Source organism: Teleopsis dalmanni, chromosome 2 (assembly GCF_002237135.1).
Source record: "Teleopsis dalmanni isolate 2A chromosome 2, ASM223713v2, whole genome shotgun sequence".
Classification (NCBI taxonomy): Eukaryota; Metazoa; Arthropoda; class Insecta; order Diptera; family Diopsidae; genus Teleopsis; species Teleopsis dalmanni.
Window position 1 is genome coordinate 93,021,415 of NC_051847.1, and position 19,478 is coordinate 93,040,892.

Consider the following 19,478-nt stretch of genomic DNA (forward strand, 5'->3'; position numbering starts at 1 on the left):
GTTGAAAAGAATTTTAATAAAACGTTTATATAACGTTTCTCTCTATTACGTTTCTCTATTATGTCGATTTTAGGTGCAGTAGAAAGTGACTTCTGTCGACTCTATCATGAGGAGAAGGAAACATCAGAACATATTCTATGCAACTACCCAGCGGTGGCAAGACGTAAACTCGATTACCTTGGAGCGGGATCTTAGTCCCAAGTCAAATAGGTAAAATTAACCCCACAGCAATTACAAGATTTATAAAGAGTCTGAAATTGTCCTAGTTAGGCCTTTAGGTCGAGTGCTTTAATAGCCTATTACTTAAATAAAATAAAATCTCTTGGACCACTTCTATCTAGTGATGTAATTCATCACAAATAACAACACAGACCTTAATAAGAACTTTATTAACTAATGCAATTTTATCATTATTATTGAAAACCAAGAGATAATTTTTTTTTATATTTTGAAAACAGAAAACCACAAATCAATTAACTTAACTCTTAAGATTGTTAAGGTTTTTCGAAAACCAATAAACGCCGGAAAATGTCGGGCAAAAAGTATAGTTTATAGAGCTCAATCAATCGAATTGAGTACTAAAGCCATTCACTTGTTAAACCGAAGTCAGTTTTGCAATTACCTCACATTCTCAAAAAAAAAACTATTTCGTTTTTTAATTTATATTAATTCATTATAAAATCGAGTGAATTAATTAAAGTCTTAAACAATTTTAATTGCATAATGAGCTAAGAAAACAAAACAAAATTTGTATTGTAAAACTAAAATATTTTTGTGAATAATTACAAAACCTTTAAGCTTTTATCTTTTTACAGTTAAAAACAGCCGAAGCTCATCAAATCATTTTTTATTTATTTGTTTTTATTAAATCTTTTTATTTAAAAATGACAAAAAATTTGCCTAATTTTATGTTAATGTTCAATAAAATATTAAATTCAATCTTTGTTGTTATTTTTTTTCTTCAAGGCATCAAAGACTAAGTGCGCGTAAATACATTTGCTTAGAGGCGAGTATCTAGCGAAATCTGAAGTCTGAAATCTGAAATCTGAAGTCTGAGGTCTGAAATTATTTACAACGAACTGTGAATGATTGCTTTTATTCGAGATGATCATCACAATTTGCACGGCTGCACGTTTAAATTGTTAATGTTTTTGACAATTCAGAAATAATTTAACATTTTTATCTTTTAACAATAAAAAAAAATGTTTAAACATTTCAATTTACAAAAGTTTTGGTACTTGAAAAAATTAATTTTTCTATTAATTATTTTGACTAAAGATGTGTAAGCTTGGCCTTGACCAAATTAATTCAAACGACACTATTTTTAAATGACTGTGTAGTTAGCTTCACTGACAAATAAGAAAATTTTGGTTTTTTTGCAATTTTTAAGGTAATATTTCTTAACCAAAACAAAAAATTGTAATAATATTATTAAAAAATGTAAATAAAACAGAAAAAAGTTCCACTCCCTTTTGATGGATGCGCGTTCATTCGTTAAACGAGTTTCATTTTAATTGAATCAAGTTCGTTGCTTAAGTCTTTTGTGTTCAATATTCCTTCCTGCTTTTAACTGGATTTTTCAGATTTTTCTTTCATAGGGAAATATTTGTAAAGAAAAAGAATTAATTATATGCCAGTATGATTTTTCGAGCATGCAATGGGTGAATATTTTACATACTAATTTTATTAATTATGTACGTAATTTATACAATGATTTCATAATTATATAAAACGAATATAAATCAAATTAAGTTTTGATACTACCTCAGATGTTTCGAATTCGTGACTTGAATTTGGTTCATCCCAAATTTATTTGTAGTACAAATATTTAATTTCCCTTAAAAAGCAAACCAGATTTTAAAAACTCATCATCTTGCATTTACGCTACCAAGGTAGCATGTTTCATTGCCCCATTCAATGAATAAGCACTACAGATTGTATTTCCGTTTCATGAGATTAAATTTTTTTATTTGAGATATCGAGTTGAAAAGCTTAAGATACCATAAAAGATAATTACATTGTATTACATTGTATCTTAAATGTGGATTTTACTTATTGATATGTTCTTCCTTAAAGTAATGTGGAATATGCATTGAAAAATTTGCTTATTTGAGAATTAGTTTCAATTTCAATATAGTTTACGCAATAATATAATACTAAAATTGTTTCTTTTATATATAATAATAATAATATATAATGTGAATAATAATATGAAATGGAATATTGAGTTTGACAAAACACTTCTAATGCGGTATAAAGAACTTTGGATATCATATAAATCATATATTTTATTGATCAGTATGACAAACAATCCAGACAGTATCAGTGTTGTTTAGCGTGGGTACCTACAAACATATAAATCAAGATAATGCGCCGATAAACGCCTCATTGGAAATTTTAATGAATTTCCGCCGGTGCCAATGAAGCAATGTGTGCAGGACATAACTTCCACCTTGGTTTGATGCAAGGACCACTCAACCCGATGATGAATACACAACTCCACGCCGAACGAATGATGAACAAATACCTGATCATTCTACCCACCTCAACTGGTCAGCACAGCCGAAGCTGCGGGCCACTCACACCCGTAGTACCAGATTCACAGCTCTGGTTGAGTGTCGCAAGCTGGGACAACACTTACTACAATGTACACTTTCTGCCAAGTGTTTAATCGACCAAAACAAATATTGACAAACGTTAAATCTAGCAAAACGTAATGTTGCGAAGAATGGTGTATACCCAAAGTGACCACAAATACGGATTTTTATGGAAATCTTATAATTGGAAGGGTTAAAAAATAAATAAAAGATGAAACACGAAACCTCTTCACAGATATAACATAGAAAGCCCGAGTACAACACTAAAGCAGCTGACAGTATATCCAAATTATATGTTGTTTGATGGTTTGAAACACCCCGAAAAACATCTAAGGACTATATTTATGCATATATGTATTCATTATTAATAAGATAATGATAAATGAACTGTTTAATAAAATAAATTTTTATTTTAAATTATTAAAATTATCTGGGAGTAATCCACTACGTAAATAACTGGCTACAACTTTGTGTACTGACAAATAACTTCGATTTTTAACCCACATAAATATTCACATCACCTCACATTCCTAGTAAGATACTAAAAGGTTCACCCAAAAAATGGTTTAGTGAAGCTGATCAACACCAACTTGAATTAACCTTTCATAATATATTATATGACAAACTGAATAAAAATCGGTATTCAATATAGTGAAGACCATCCAAAATGTCTACTCGAACTGGTCTCTAAGCTTTAAATTAAGCAAAAAGCTATCGCAGCGGCTTTTTGTAAATTTGTAATAGCCTATAACTCCAAATATAGATCCTCTGACTCAAACTACAGGAGCAAAGCGGATGTGTTTAAGATAATAATGGAACACTGGACTATTGAATGGCATTTAAACTTCCTTCAATTATCTATCTATACTACATATAAAAAATTTCTGCAATAAAACTCCTAATTGAATTCTCTGCATATTCCCCAGAGTTGCAGAGTATGAAGAGTATCAGAAGCAAAGTTGCCCAGAGTTGATTAAGGAGCACTGACTCTTAGCTTCAAATTTGGCAGGACACAAGTTTAATTCCTGGTACTCACAGTTTCAAAAAAAATTATTTACGAATAATTTAATACAAGAATTACTCCAAGATCACTGATTATGGGTATTTGGCAATACTTCAGCTGTATGGACACCCAAAAATTCAATTAATTGAAAAATTATAAAAATAATTTTTGTTGTTGCAGCTCACTACTGTTCGAAACTTCTCTATTAAATGCCACAGTTTCTGTTAAAGTAAAAATAATCACTTTTGTCATATTGAAATTAAAATCAAATTTAATAAAATAATATTAAAATAATAAAAAAGTAATAATAAAATATTATTATTATAATAATAAAATAATAAATATTGCAACACGCAAAAAAATTTTAAATTGATAAAATTCCGGTTTAGCATTTTATAATATTTAATTATTATGAATTAGATAGTTAACAAAATATTAGATCACATAATAAGAGGACACAACATACATATATTTGTGAAGTCCTACAATGTATTTTGAATTATAATTTTACTTTGCCAATTAATCTATCTTACATATATATATAATGTACTTAACGGGCATAGTAAATTTGAAAAAAGAATTTTCTGCTTTGGTAGTCCAAAGCTTTGATGTTAACTTTTAGTACAGTATGTAGTTTTTTCGAATTGATTAAATAACACTATTTTTTATTTGATTAAATAACACTATTTTCTTTAAATCGAAACTATATCCCCTTCTTCGTCCACATGATTCCCATATATGGTTTCATATCACGTCATCTTATTTTCCAAATATGTATTTTATGGAAAGCGCTTTGAAGCAATACAGAAATTCACAGATGTTTAAATGCCTGTGTCCAATAAAATAGTTTTGAATATTAGAATAAATCGAGGTATTATTCAGAATATTTAAAAAAAAAATAGTTTCAATCCGGGGACTTATTAAAATACAGTCAAACTTCCACAACTCAAAGTACCATTTTGCAAACAAAAGGTTCGACTTATAACTTCGAGTTAAAGATTTTTTTTATTTTTAAAAGAAACTAAAATCTTAAGATATTTATTTATTTATTTGAAATCAAATATAGCACAGAAATTATAGTGAAGTGAAATATTTAGAAATTAGTATTTCGGATTTCAGTAAAAAGAGATTCCAATTTATTCGAAGCCTTATAGTGATCATCAGTTATAGTATCATTCTTCTTGAATGAGTCTTCTACTTTATTTCTGGAAGGCTGAGCTCTAATACTAGCGACTGCCATTTGCACAAAAAAGCAGCGTAAGAAAGAAAAAATTAAACATTTGTTTTGGAAAAAGGGACTTCCCCTTACACCAAAATGGATTCATACTTAAAACAAACATTCGATTTATAGACTGCACTTTCCCATATTCCTATTGGCACGTGACAATATTTTTATTCAAGTTATAGCGAAATTTGAGTTATAGGAGTTCGAACTATGGAAACGGAATTGTGTGTAATTTGCTCTCTAAAACCCTGTTGCACTCTTTTTAGTTCGACTGTTTTTTTAGTTCGACCAAAATTGATATTCTTACATAATATTATATTTATATAATTTTTTTTTTAAATACTGACCTTTGTTTGTATAGTAAAATCTGCAGATTTTAAATTTAAATTAAAGTAAAAGTTTCTTATCCTTCAGAAATGACTTCAAATAGTTAAGTAAACCACCGTAAACTCACTTTCCACTTTAAATATATTTAATATAAATTTTTTTATTATTTCTTAAATATTTTAATGAAATAATTTTATTTAAAAATTTTTTTGTTTTAATTTTTTTAATTATTTTGTTTTAATTTCCTTCACTTTAGCACACTTTCACCAAATATTAAAAAAATTATTTAAACTAAACGCTGCTTAAGCAGAAATTATAAAAATAATTTTAATAAATTTTTTTTTTTTGTTTGCTTTCTGAAATGCAGTGACCAAAAATTATTAACAATTTTTTTTATTGCTTTTAATAAACTTTTCACCACTTCAAGCACCTTAACTACTTTTATTGAATAATTCAATGTACTTTTATCGATATTCGTTTAGATACTTTCAATTAAGAGAAGAGGAAGAAAACATTTGGGCAACTGCTCCACACTGGCGTTACCACATTAAAGTCGTCAATTAAGGTTTTTTGGACGCGCTTTACCAGTTACAACGGCACGACAGCAATGCGGACGACATGAACAACAACCACAACATGTTATCAATGAAAACACTGCAAACTACCAGAAAGACCCAATTTTAAACTCGTAACATCACTAACCCGAGCATCGATAGTAGTTTCACTGCGCGAAGTCGAAATTCAACTGAACTCGGCGACTGATAAAGTTGCAATTTTGGTTGCGCCGCCGCACACATAAAAATAAAGAAGCCATAAGAGCCTAACGAACCGCCAGTGGAAGGCGAGACGCAATCAACCGATCGGCTTGGCAAAATCAAAAGCCAAACGCTTGCTTGGTTACCACTTGGAATTACAAATTCGCATTGTTGTAAACTGAAGAGTCAACTGTGAGTTTTGAAAGAGCTTTGAAGCTTTCATCAGCGAATTTTAAGAGAAACGAAGCACAAATTTAAGAGATTTTAACTAAACAAGAAAATTTCAAATTGATAAAATTATTAAATTGTTTACATATCTAATGGGCCCTTTTAACGGCTCTAGAACCTCCGCAGAATTAAGGCCAATGTCACAAATTTAATGATGAATATAATTATGTTAATATATTTAATAAAATTACGACAAATATATTATTTTATCAACATTTGGGTACACTATTTTAATTTATAAAAACTATTAGTTAGTTCGATCTTCAACAAGTGCACCAATCTAAGTGTACTAGAAAATACTGCTGTTTAAGTTAGTAATACGGAACTATCCATCATATGCAAATAATGTAACTTGAAAGAGTTATTATATGGTCATTATATGGTATTATATGGTATATATCAGATGACTTTCCATTATGTTATCGAGTCATCAGGATCAATGTTATAAGTAAACATATATATATTCCGCTCAAAAAGTACTCGGATTTTGTAAATAAAACACACAAATTTAAATTTTATTCCAAATTTATTTCATCTTCTTCAAAATATGCTCCTTTTAATGCGATACACATATGCCAACGCTTAACCCAATCTTCCATACACTTTTCGTAGGCTCGTGAAGGTATGGCTTTTAGTACCTTCAGCGAATTCTCTTTTACCGATTCAATCAACTCAAAACGCTTACCACGAAGGGGCAATTTGAGTTTCGGGAACAGGAAAAACTCGCACCGATCCAGATCTGGCGAATATAGTGCCTGAGTGATGATGATATATGCCTCCATAATATTACCAATACTGCATTATTATTCTAATATTTTTCATCGTTCATGTCAAACTTTCATTTCGATTTGTGAATCCATTGTTTTTTATAAACAATGACGACGATTTGAAGTTAACGTATCAATATATTTTTTAAAAGTCAAAAAAACATCGTTTAGTTCTTCAATTCTTTAGAAAGAAAAAGATTAGAAGCAAATAAAGTTTATACTATTATTATTATTAAAGCCGGAAGATATTATTATTACTACGGCTGGAAGAGTCCTTTTGTATACATTTCACTATTGACTACACAAAGCACTTTAAAGTTTATACTGTGTGTAATGGCTAATTTTTTTGGAATAATCTTCTCTTTCAAACGGAATGGTCTTTAATTGGGATCACTTATTTAGAGATTGTCACTCGCGAGTGACACTCTTAAAGACGATCCACATATAACATATCCAAAGACTGCTTCTACACCAGCAATCGTCGCAAAACTGTGATGAAAATAATATTTTGAAAGACCTTCGATTGAAAATTAAGTGAATTATAATAGAACTTCTGTTATTGGGTTCAATGAGTAATATTTAATGTCAATTTCCGACTTAAGAAGGCGGCAACGAAAGCACATTCGAATCACGAATTTGCTAACAACAGCTGAAGTATTATAAAAAATCAAGGCAAATAAAAGACAAAGCGCAATATCACAGTTTTTGTTCAGGAAAAACTGTCCTACACACAAAGTAACGCTTCCTATTTACACTATTTCAAGTGCATTGAAGCTAACTTACTGTTTATGCTGATTCAGCTATGATCACTGTAGCTGCAAACAGTATTCTTTGTTTTCTTTAGGAACAATGTTGCGCTTATGGTTCCTCCTAAAGGAAACAACTTAAATACGACAAACACCACCACACTTATCTTAAGAATGCAAATCTCAGCATAATTGGCTTGGTTTGGTAAGCTTTTGCTTGATTCTTCAAATTCAGTTCGAGTCAAGCCAAGAAACAACTTGGTCGTGGTTTAAGTTCATAAGAACTATATTAATAAAAAAACCTTAAATCTGAATCTAAACAAATTGTACAGATCTGTACATAGAAAATATATTTATCGCAAATGAATTGTTAAAAAGCTTTTCTAAAAATATTCTTATCATCAACTCATATAGTAATCCATCCGATCTCAAAAGTTGTCTTCTGCATGAGAATAGTACGATATTTTTTATAATTTTTGTTTTCATAGAAAGATACAAGTAGTTATCTTCACAAGATATAGGCAACCTCATCAGATCTTCATGAACATTAAATACGCACCTCGTTTTCTTAGTGCTCATATTTTCACATGTTTTCACAGAACATATATCTCAGATGTCAGTGATAAATACATTCTGAACGATTCCCCATCATTTAACATGTACTACATTTTAATACTCATTTCTTCAAGTGATAATTTAGGTAAAGAGGACCATATAGCACGTTGGAAACCCTGTATATGGGAAAATTAATATTTCATAATATTTGAAGTCTATACAATAAGCCCGCAGTCTTTTACAACAATAACATTTGATTTCCGATACTTATGTATGGTATTAGATATTTTATTTTTTAATAAAATTTATTTGAGTAATAATAAAATAAGAATAAATAATACCCAAGGACCTACGTGGGTATTTTGCTACAGAATTCAACTTAAACAGTAGAAACAGATATCATATTGATCTATACGTCTGTTATGTTACACAAAAAATAGGGCGAGCTAATATCTGCTAAAATACCTCAGTATATTCTCCCAAAACCTACTTTATACAATGAAATAATAATCAAGCATATAATAACTTGGGACTAGTTTTGATGGGCTTTTATTGTATGGCCTTGTGATATATAAAATAGTACATGTTAAAGAGCAATATCAGTTGCTATCTAAGCAATTTGTTCTTGCACAAAGAGGAAAATCGTTAATCCCCATTGCTCCGTCAATCGCCGAATTCGTATCTCAAATTGCAACAAAAGAAACCTCGATGGTGTCGAACATTGTCAGAAAATGTCAGTCCTTCAAACGGATACAGTAATTTTTTTTATCTCGACAATGAATTGCAATTTGGATCCCACAAATCTTTCCATGATATCTCAAAGGAAGAGAGACATATTTCACATACAACAAGAACTATAATAGCTCATTCAGTAATCGTAAAGCATTCACTAATCAATGCCCAATTGACATAAAATCAAACCCACTGACCTGTTAGGGTCATGTCCCTAGATTCAGTGTAAATTCAATGTCATATAGTGATCGCATCCTTTTATGTAGTCACATACCCCATCACTAACCGCATAACCCGAAGGAAAATGAAGCAAAAGACATGGATGGATTACAAGATTCCAACGGATTAGTACAACAACAAAGGAGTTATAATAACTAACTCATTTAAATAATTCGATAGTTCGCATAGACGATCTAAATTCTAATTCGCATAGACGACCAGCTAAATTTCATCCTTCACTAAAAAGAATGGGTTTGTATAGAAACGAGAAAGTACCTAGGCTATAACATATACTATAATTCTCTATCTTAATCCTATTTTGTTTATTTTAATAAAAAACCAAAATATAAACAGAATTTGTTATTTCTAATAGTTTTTATTACTAATTTCTGGGTTAAATATATTTGTTATTATCTTAAAGTTTAATGTATCATTTAAACACACACGTTATTTATATCATCCAAAAATTTAGTAAGTTATGATGCACATAAATTATTATATTTGACTCATACTCAGTACCATTGAGGCGTCTTCATTAACTCGTTATTAATGCGTCTTCATAACGTCGCCTTGGACAGTATTTGGCTATTATGTCCCTTTACTTTTTACTGTATTTTACAAAATTATCTGTCTTTAATCTTCATATATTGAATGGCTATAAAAGAATCAATCACTGTTCAAAATATCTCACCTCTCAGTACCTTACGACATTCATATAATTTTGTTTTATAAAATAAAACTTAATTTAACCCGGCTTAACGTCAGTTATTTAACATTAAAATTGTTAATAAATAACACTTAGTCGTTTTTATTAAAATGTTAAACACATTAATATATTAAATATATATAGTATATTTAATATTAATATGTATTAAAATTTATTAAAAAATTTAACAAAAATGAATGAGTGTTGCTTCTTAACAATGTTAGTGTTAAATAATCAATCTTAAGCTCGGTTAAGTTAAATTTTATTAAAATACAGATTCAAATAATAAACTTTTTTATTTTATATGTATGAAATGCATTATATGGTACTTCGTTGTGGTTATATTAAAAAAACTAAAAAACTAATCTAATTTTACAATAGTCTTTATTACATTATATACTATATGATGTTTCATAGCTAAGAGATAAAATAAATATTACAATTTTATGGCAGAATAAACTTTTTTATCGGCGAAGTGATTATCTTTTCAAACCAAACTTTTAAAAATTGCTTCAACAACGTTTAACATACAGTTTTTTATTAGCGGTTAAAAAATTATTTTAGTTACTATTTAAGTTCTATTGTAAAATTTAAAAAACATGTTATGGCTTACAATGTTTTATTAAAAAAAATCTTAAAAAACTAATGGAATATTTAGAGCTTATTAAGTAATCATGTTGTAATTTCAGAAAGCAGCTGATTGGCGTAAGAACTTTTTGCTAAATAATAGCTTAATTCTATTGATTACACGCTCTGGTTAATAATGTGTTTCAAATGAATATTTACATAAATTTTATTCGAAATAAAAAGCATATGCACATGTGCTTTATTAATGTTGATATTGGATCTTTGAATTTAATTGAATATAGCCTCGACTAAGGCTACCTCCAAACACTTATATATATATATTATATATATCATTGTACATATAATTATATTAGGTTATATGCATTTAAAAATAATTATAAATTAAACTATAGTTAGAATTATTTGAAAATATTTTAAACTTAATTATTACGGCGCGACTGACGTATATTTCTCTCGATTTCAAACTGCCGTAGATCAGTTCGTTGAAGAAAGTCCTGACGCTCCAAAAATCTAAGCGAATACAAATGTAATTATTTTTTCATTTGTTAGCAGTACAAACTAACTTACCCATCTTTGCCCTTGTTAAATGTTTTTATTTCATCATCAATGCCTTCATCTTGTTTGTAGCTATTCCAATCTAGCTTCGATTTTTCCAACACAGACATTTTTTTCTTTTTGCCAATTTGATTAATTATGGAACTTATACCACTTCCACCAGAAGAAAAACGTTTAATGCCTTTAACTACTGGTTTACTTCCACTTCCACGGCTATTCTCTTTAATACTATCAGCGCTGACTTCTTTTTGTACGACCACATCCTCACCAGCAAAGTTTAACACTTCAGTTAGTGTTTTTTTGACAGGTTCATCAGCTACCTTTTCTATTTTAGGTTCTTCAACAGTGGACTTTGTTTGAACAGAACTCTTAGCTTTATTAGAGATTGAACTTGGTTTGGAGGAACTTATAGCGGTTGTTGAACTTTTTTCTTTTTTAGGCACAACTTTTACATCGCTTAGAAAATCAGCCCAAAGCGCATCAGTACGCGACTTTTCATCATCGTCTGATTCTAATGCATCCTTTTCAATGATAGACTTCTCTTGCGCATTGTTGGAACTAGCTTTTTGGCGTGTGTTTCTTTTTTCTAGTGACGACGAATCAATATCATCATCATTCGAAGTGTTTTCTTTTTTTTGCTTTTTACTACCATTTTTATTAGACTTCTTCACTTTTTTCGCAGATACCACACCGTTTTCTGATTCTTCGATTTCATCGTCCGTATCTTCTTCGCTAAGCTGTTCTATGTTACCGGCATTTTCTGGACAAAAATCTTCATCGCTTTGATCACTATCAGAAGAGTAATCCACTTTTTTGCTCATTTTACTAATGGTTGCTATCTTGTTAAAAATTTAAAGTGTATTAAATGTGTTTTTGAAGATATGCAAACTAAAATTTTTGCAGAATGTGTTATATGCGAACAAATTCAATGAAAAAGTACTAAGAAAATGCTTCTGTAAATGTGGACGTTAGTTCTGTAAAGTGGTAAGTAGGTATCTCCCTCTTTCACAACTGTCAAATTTAAAAGATTGCCACCTAATACCGTAAATAAATAAGCTGTTTTAACTGGTATAACAAATTACAAAATTCGTACGCGTAGCCAAGAACCAGCATAATGTGTTCAATTAAAAAAAATTAATTTATAAGTCATGTTTTATTTCTATTTAAAATTTTTTTATAATATAATGAAAAATATTACTTATTAAAATTTCACAGGGCACGAGTTCAATCCCTAGTACTCGTGCCCTTATTTACGACATCTTCGAAAATAGCATTTATGAATTTAGTTGAAGCACTCTTGCTCTTAGAAAAACATCAAACAGTTATATAGTCAGCCAAAAATTCTATTAAAAATAATATAAAAGAATTTTTGTCGTTGTAGTTTACTTCTTTTCGAAAACCTTATTATGAAATATATTAAATGTAAATTACTGAAGCTAGCAGCTTCATTATAAAAAGGTAATAAATAAATTTATAAATATATTATATAACGTTAAAAAGTATTAAAAACAATTATTCAATTTAATTAAAGTGAATACTGTATGAATGTAGAAAAACTGTATTTTGTCTTTAACTCATCACAAATTTTTATATATTACTTAAGATATGGTTAATATGGCATTCACACTGACCTCAAATGACTGATTTGGGTCAAAAATCAAAAATGAGAGGCAAAAGATAATTTTTTGCGTACATATGCGCAAATGAGTTCCGATTATTGATGAGTTCCAAATGCAAATGAATACATTGAACATACCCTAAATTCAGCTTTTTAATGGCATTTTGACAGTTTGAGAAATCTGTTTTTGACATATTTACAAAAAAAACTAAACAAATGTTTGGTGGTTGCATTTTCTTGAAAACGATGCAGCTCTTTTTGGGACTTTTATCTACCAAAAAGTATTTAATCGAAGCTAAAAATATGTTTTCAGTTTATATTGTAAGGTTTAAAGGCATATTTTACCTTCATCCAACATATTTCGGCACAGGTTAAAAATCAAATCAACAGACACGTTGAACGAATGTAAAAAGTTTGAAATGAATAATTTAAAATGTGTCATTTGCGACCATTATAAATGCAATATAAAGTTGTGGGCGAACATTCACAATCGAGTTATTAATCAACTGAAGAAAAATTTGATTGGTAAAATTACTAGTGTTATTTCTTGTATTAATTTGTCAAGTACGGCAACCGAATTGCTGCACGCAGTCGATTGCACTACAACGCGTCTGCTATTTGCTATATCCTATTCACGCAGCAGAAGTAATGAGATTTTGCAATTTGTATATATCAAAACATTTTTATTTGTTCGGCTCAGATTAGGGAATGAATTAGCATAATTAGCTCTGTATAAAACCTGTTACTCATCTTAACTTGATTTTATTTCTTATTTGTTTTTGTAATTACGTTTTTAAGTAAGTTTTCTAAGAATAATATATTTTTTTATTAATAATTTTATTTTAATACTTTTTATTTTTTGATTGGGTATGTTAAATATTAAAATTTAAGAAATTGTTTATTTGGATTTTATGGTACATTCTCACTGTCTCAATTAAGCACTTGCTCATTTATATTAATGAGTAAGCGTTCCCAATATAATGAGCTCATTTATACAGCTGATAAAATTTTTAAAAGTTTTTTAAACTTCACTTAATAATATATCACACAAAAAAATTAAGTACATTTTTAATATATCAAATTATTTATATACATTTTATATATCAATTAATAAAAACAAAGATTTTATTAAATACTTCTGACCTCGTGATATTACCACGATCACTTCACTCGAATAGACTTTATATTTATATGACTGATTTACAAAAATAGTCTGGTAGCATTAACATATTTTGACAGTTAATTTTGACATCTGTGCACAGCTGAAATTTTATCAAATGTCAAAGGTTATTTCGTAAATAAAATCAATTCATAATGAAAATAAAGCAAAGTTGTAAAAATATATGTCATATATATCAATAAATGGGCGTAATATAATACTTGCCAAACTTCAGCAAAAGGAAACAAGAAATTTGTTTGTAATTGAAATGAACTAAACAAAATAATATTAAAAATAAATAAAGTAACACCCTAGAGGAATTGGGTCGATTTTTTGATGCAATGCTGAGCAAGCTAAAAAAGTGAAATGGACTTTAAGCAATTATAAAAATAAATAATGAAAACTCATTTGAGTTTTCATTCAGTAGTTTTTGTTAAACTAAGGAAAATGGTAAATTAATATATAAGTAAGTAATTTAATTTTTTTTAAATTGTAAAAAGATTCTTCAATGTTTTCACTAAGAGAGTTTACTTTAAAATTTGCTTAAGCATTTAATTTATTAAAATTACATCGTTTATTAATTATATTTAATAATTATTAATTTCACAACTTAAATACACATATAATTAGGGAATATATAATTTAAATGATAATATACATACTCGTATATTATGCTATTTAAAATTTACACTTTATATCGACGAAATTTACACTTTTTAATACTATATTTAATTTATATTAGATTAAACTAAATTAGGGAAATCCTAAATGAATATGATATATAACAATTATTAAAATATAATAAATATTTATAACTTATAAATTATTTTTTGATTTTAGATCAACTATATATGAATATTAAAGGGATTTCCTGATAATTACTGGACACAAAGACGTCTCAGCGAGAAAATATTTGTAAATAAAAGTTATTTCTAAGTCAAACAATTAATTAAAAATTGCACAAAAGCATTTGAAAAAAAGTACATCTTTAGATTAATTTAAATGTGATATATAAAATAATTGCGAAATACTACATAAAGTCCAAATACTAAAATAAAATCAGCTACAAAAACCTAAAAGCAATAGATTTCTAGCAATCAGGAATATTTACATGCGGCAACTTGTAATGTTATCCTACGCAGATGACTCTGATGAATTGGATACGATCGCAGATGTTATGGGCTTGCGCTCACAAAATCGACTGAACACATTTCGCGAAATGTGGTATCATGTATTTCTATGGGCTCTCTTTTCGTCAATTTTCATACACACATGCGCGGCGTTAGTCGCTTTTGTTACCTTGCGAAAACATAAATTCGGACGTTTCTTTTCAATTTTGATATTAGTGATGGGTTTTCTATCGCCGGCTATGAGTGGCATCATAAGCAGTGCGGTCATTGCGTTTGTACATCGCGCTTCAAGTTTGCCAATGTCACCTATATATGCTATGGTTTGGGGCGTTGGTCAGACAATTGTTTCCGCCTGCTTAGGATTTACTAGAATATTAGCTACACTTTAAATTAAATTTTTTTTAAGTTTAATTCATTTTGTAAATGTTTTCTTATCATCTTGTCTAATGAGCTTTACTATTTTTGTTTATATTATATAAATTTGCTAGGGAAAAATTTTTAAAAAATATATATATTAAAATAATAATAATCGCAATCATATGTAACGAATAATGTATACTTGTAAAAATATTAAACACATTTATATAATTAACTTTTTATTAAAATTATATAGCGTGTATGTATCTTGAATTAAAATTTACTGTTGTAAATACACATTTCGTAATAAACAAAACATTTTATGATTATTTAAAACACATTATAATTAGTTCTAAGTCAGTTAATAAATGTATAATATTTTTATTTAACTTTCGGACTAAATTTTTATTTTAACATTTATGTATGTTCAGTTTTGTAGCTACAATATGTATATATATAATTTACAAATGAATTGCAATATTGTCAATACAAATTGTGAATGATAATAGTCTTTGAAAAAAACGATCGTTGTAATAATTAAGGCTTCAAAAGTAACTTTTATAAATCAATTTAAATAAAACAATAGTACTGTAAATTGCATTATAACTTCAAAATGAATTGTAACAATTTATTCGATGAATTTTGCATCTTATATATATATCAAATATATAGTGATTTCAAGATAACTTTAAACTGACTCATAGACATACTTAACTTTGTGTCTATCTTGGCTAGACTTTTAGTAATATTTTTACAGACACTAACACTAACACCTACAAATTTCTCTTAGCAAGCGAAAATCGAAAACAATGTGTAGTTGCATTCAATCACTAAAATCTTAACAAAGTCAAGCCTGTGTAGACACTCAGACTGTTCTAGTTTGGCGTTTACACTGGTCAGACTTTTGTAAGCTTTTTATGTTCGAGAGCAAATACATAGTATTTTCGAGTTTTGTTTGTGTTAGTAAAGAAGTAAAAGTGTATATAAAACTTTGCCAAAGTCTTGCTAATGTGGACGCTGGATAATAGTATAATATCTCATTATATATATATATATTTAATGTGTTTTTTTAATATTACATGATTTTTAATGTCATTTAAATGACATATTCATTATGGATAAAAAAATGTTTAAAGCAGCATCAAAAATTTATTAACTAAAATATATATATATCGATATCTCAACTCAATATGGTGCTAATCCCAAATTTGCAGTCTTTCCGTATTCCAAAATGAAGTCTTTTTGAATATGTCTCACACTATTTAAATTATTGAAACTGAATGGTCCTTTGTTTTTTATTAAACCCAATTTATGTCAGTGCAGTTGGAAGAATTTTTAAGCTTTAATTCACAATGAATATAATTGAATACCATTAATTATAAAATTGTCTAACTTATATAGAAAAATTTTTTTTAAAATAAATGCATAAATGTAAACTTATTCAGTTATAATTGCTCTAACCATTTCTAAGATAAAAGCACATATATAACGACAAAACTATTAAATAAGAAATATAAAATTTACCTTTCATTATATATTATTCATTTATAAAATAAATTTTTAATTTAATACTTACAGTGCCATTTTGAAAACCACAATAATTAATTTAAAGTAATCTAAAATTAAATATAAACTAGATTAATATTATTTATGTAAATATAAAAATTATTAAATATAAATTTAATACAAAAACTGTTTGATATTTTAAAATAAATGGCCAATTTTTTTAAAAGGTTCTGTGAAGTCATACTCGTAAGGTATTTGTGTTTTGTGTTTACTGGAGTATTGGTCGTCTTTAGCTAGATTACTTCCAATTATATACGCACAAGCATTCACATATTCAAAATTCATTTATTCACATATTAATTTGAAACAAATATTTTATACTATTATATTAAACAAAATATTACACTAGTTAATAATGTTTCATATTAAAACTAGGGTAAGCTACTGTATGTATTGTGGTGTGGACCCAAAACAGAGTACCTGTGAACTGCTACATAATATAAGGCGATGGATTGCCTACTAATCAATGTAGGTGCGATAACCAAAAAACAGGCAGCTAATGTAGCTTTATTGTTACCAACTCTCTTTGAGAAGATAGATATTCTTTTTTCTGAAAGCCCTTGTTGGCAGTGAAGGAACAGACTAGTAGGATGGAGAAAACTTAAATTTAAAATATTAAAGTAGAGTTGTAAAGATGGTAGAATGCCATAAATCCGGCCTTTGTGCCGCTATCCATTATTGTCACTTCAATGCCTTGTGGCAAACATTGAAGCAAGGTCATATGTAATTTGATTTATACAACTCGGAAAAGTTGATAGAATTATATTAAGCCCTAGCGTCGTCGAATATCAAATTTTTAAGTTCCTAAAGCTTTATGCACTGAGAATAGTAATTTCATTAATGTAAATTTTAATGGATACCTCATTACATTGAGCGTCCTAGTAGAGCTTGATTTAGTATAATTAATATACTGAGCTGATTGTTTGATAACTTATAAAGTTTCAACTATTAACTAAAAATGATTTTTATCATCATTTAGGTCATTATAGTCAATGTAAACATGAAAAAATTTATCAATAAAATCTTTTAAAATGTTATCCATAATTCCTTGAAATATATTTAGTGCATTTTTTCCATGATTAACTGAGAAAGCCATTGTTTCAATATCTTCCTCTTTCATTAATATTTTATGGAAGCCACATTCTAAATCTGTAGTTGATAATTTTTTTTTAAAGAATTCTTTCAGTTCAAGAATTACATCTGTAATTATTCTGTAATCATTACAATTTAACGGTTTGTAACGGTTTGTAATCATTGATTAATTATAATCTTTTAAATCAAATACGAGTCTTGGTTTTAGCCTACCATTTTAGGCACTGCCCATTTATATGAACTTATATGGAACTTATTAAATTACAAATGAATTAGAATATATACTGAGGTTCCCACAGTTGTGTGAATTTCAACTCCTATATCCGTTCTGAAGGATACAGCAGTGTTAATATTTAAATGTATTCTTTCTATTACCCGTACAATTTTATTTCTTACTACTTTGCAACTCATTCTCTTTCATTAATACTAGTATTATTCATGTGATATGGAGAATCATTCAAAAGTCTCGAATCTTCTTAATATAAAACCTGGAACTTGAGCATTGATAGTTTGTGCAGCCTTGGCTACTTATAGATAAACACGATTAGTCATCGCTTCTAATTTGACAGGCAAGAGTTCCAATCCTGGCACTTGCAGTCCAAACAAATTATATACGGACTATAAACTAATTTTAAAAAAATTCCGTTACTTCCTAAGACCACTGATGATGAGTACTTGGCAATACTCGAAACAGCGTTGTATGGTCAGCCAAATTTCAATAAATTAAAAATAAAAAATTTATGTCTTTGTCCTTTCTTTGCTATTCGAATCCGTCTAACTTTTAAAAAGTTTCATCTCGTCATAAAGACGCTTCACTTTCGGCAAGAAAAAATTAGCATTAAAACATTTTTATTAGGTCTTATATTAATAATACCTTCAGCTAACATCTTAGGATATTTATGTTCTTAAACATAACTATGTTTGTTTAAGTTAATTTGTTTGTTTTCATTTAAATTATAAATATATATATATATATATATATATATATATATATATATATATTATTATTACTATATATTATATTATTATTATTATATATTATATTATTATTATTGTTAAGGGATGTGGCACTGCGACCATCTGGTCTATTGTGCCCCCATCTGGGTTTAGAGTAGGTCTCTAAGCCCTGTTGCGTCAATGAAAAGTAGTATAGAATTTACTTTACAAAGTTTTATTGTCTCTTTCTTAAAAATATACATATATTCACAGGAGTCAATTCCGTTTCTGCAATAGCACAGGGCATTCTTACAGCACATATGTGGATCTTTATTCTCTTCGCAGAATTCACAGTTTGCAGCCATAAGTATATCGAGTATTGTAAGGTTGTATTTTAGTTTACAGTGCCCCGTTAGGATTTCTTTATTTTTATGAGAGAAAGGAACATATTATATCCTAGTCCACAAACGGTTTCGGCCCCATTATCGGTGTGGGTGCTCCTTTCCTGGCTAGTTTGTCTGCGTATTCGTTCCCGCGTACGCTAGTATGTCCCGGTACCCAAAGAATCGACACTTGATTTGATTCGCCAAATGCATTTACTTTATCAAGTATATATA

The 19,478-nt window shown here is 28.5% G+C and overlaps 2 protein-coding genes across 2 annotated transcripts; one reads left to right on the top strand and one right to left on the bottom strand.

Annotated features, from left to right (window-relative positions):
- Positions 1–10,570: 10,570 nt before the first annotated feature.
- Positions 10,571–11,942, bottom strand: LOC119686305 (craniofacial development protein 1-like). Its single transcript, XM_038100859.1, has 2 exons — positions 11,016–11,942; positions 10,571–10,958 (listed from the first exon to the last, which is right to left on the bottom strand). Exons 1-2 carry the CDS (start codon positions 11,822–11,824, stop codon positions 10,868–10,870), a joined length of 900 nt encoding a protein of 299 aa, XP_037956787.1. The 5' UTR covers positions 11,825–11,942; the 3' UTR covers positions 10,571–10,867.
- Positions 11,943–14,799: 2,857 nt separating this feature from the next.
- LOC119686306 (transmembrane protein 170B-like) lies at positions 14,800–15,460 on the top strand. Its single transcript, XM_038100860.1, has one exon. It carries the CDS (start codon positions 14,892–14,894, stop codon positions 15,297–15,299), a length of 408 nt encoding a protein of 135 aa, XP_037956788.1. The 5' UTR covers positions 14,800–14,891; the 3' UTR covers positions 15,300–15,460.
- The last annotated feature ends 4,018 nt before the right edge of the window (positions 15,461–19,478 follow it).

Bases quoted from the DNA above. Each gene is read 5' to 3' on its own strand.
- LOC119686305 (XM_038100859.1), bottom strand. From the start codon at position 11,824: ATGAGCAAAAAAGTGGATTACTCTTCTGATAGTGATCAAAGCGATGAA. The intron at 10,959-11,015 runs GTAAGTTAGTTT...GTATTCGCTTAG, and splicing joins TTTAACAAGGGCAAAGATGG to ATTTTTGGAGCGTCAGGACT.
- LOC119686306 (XM_038100860.1), top strand. From the start codon at position 14,892: ATGCGGCAACTTGTAATGTTATCCTACGCAGATGACTCTGATGAATTG.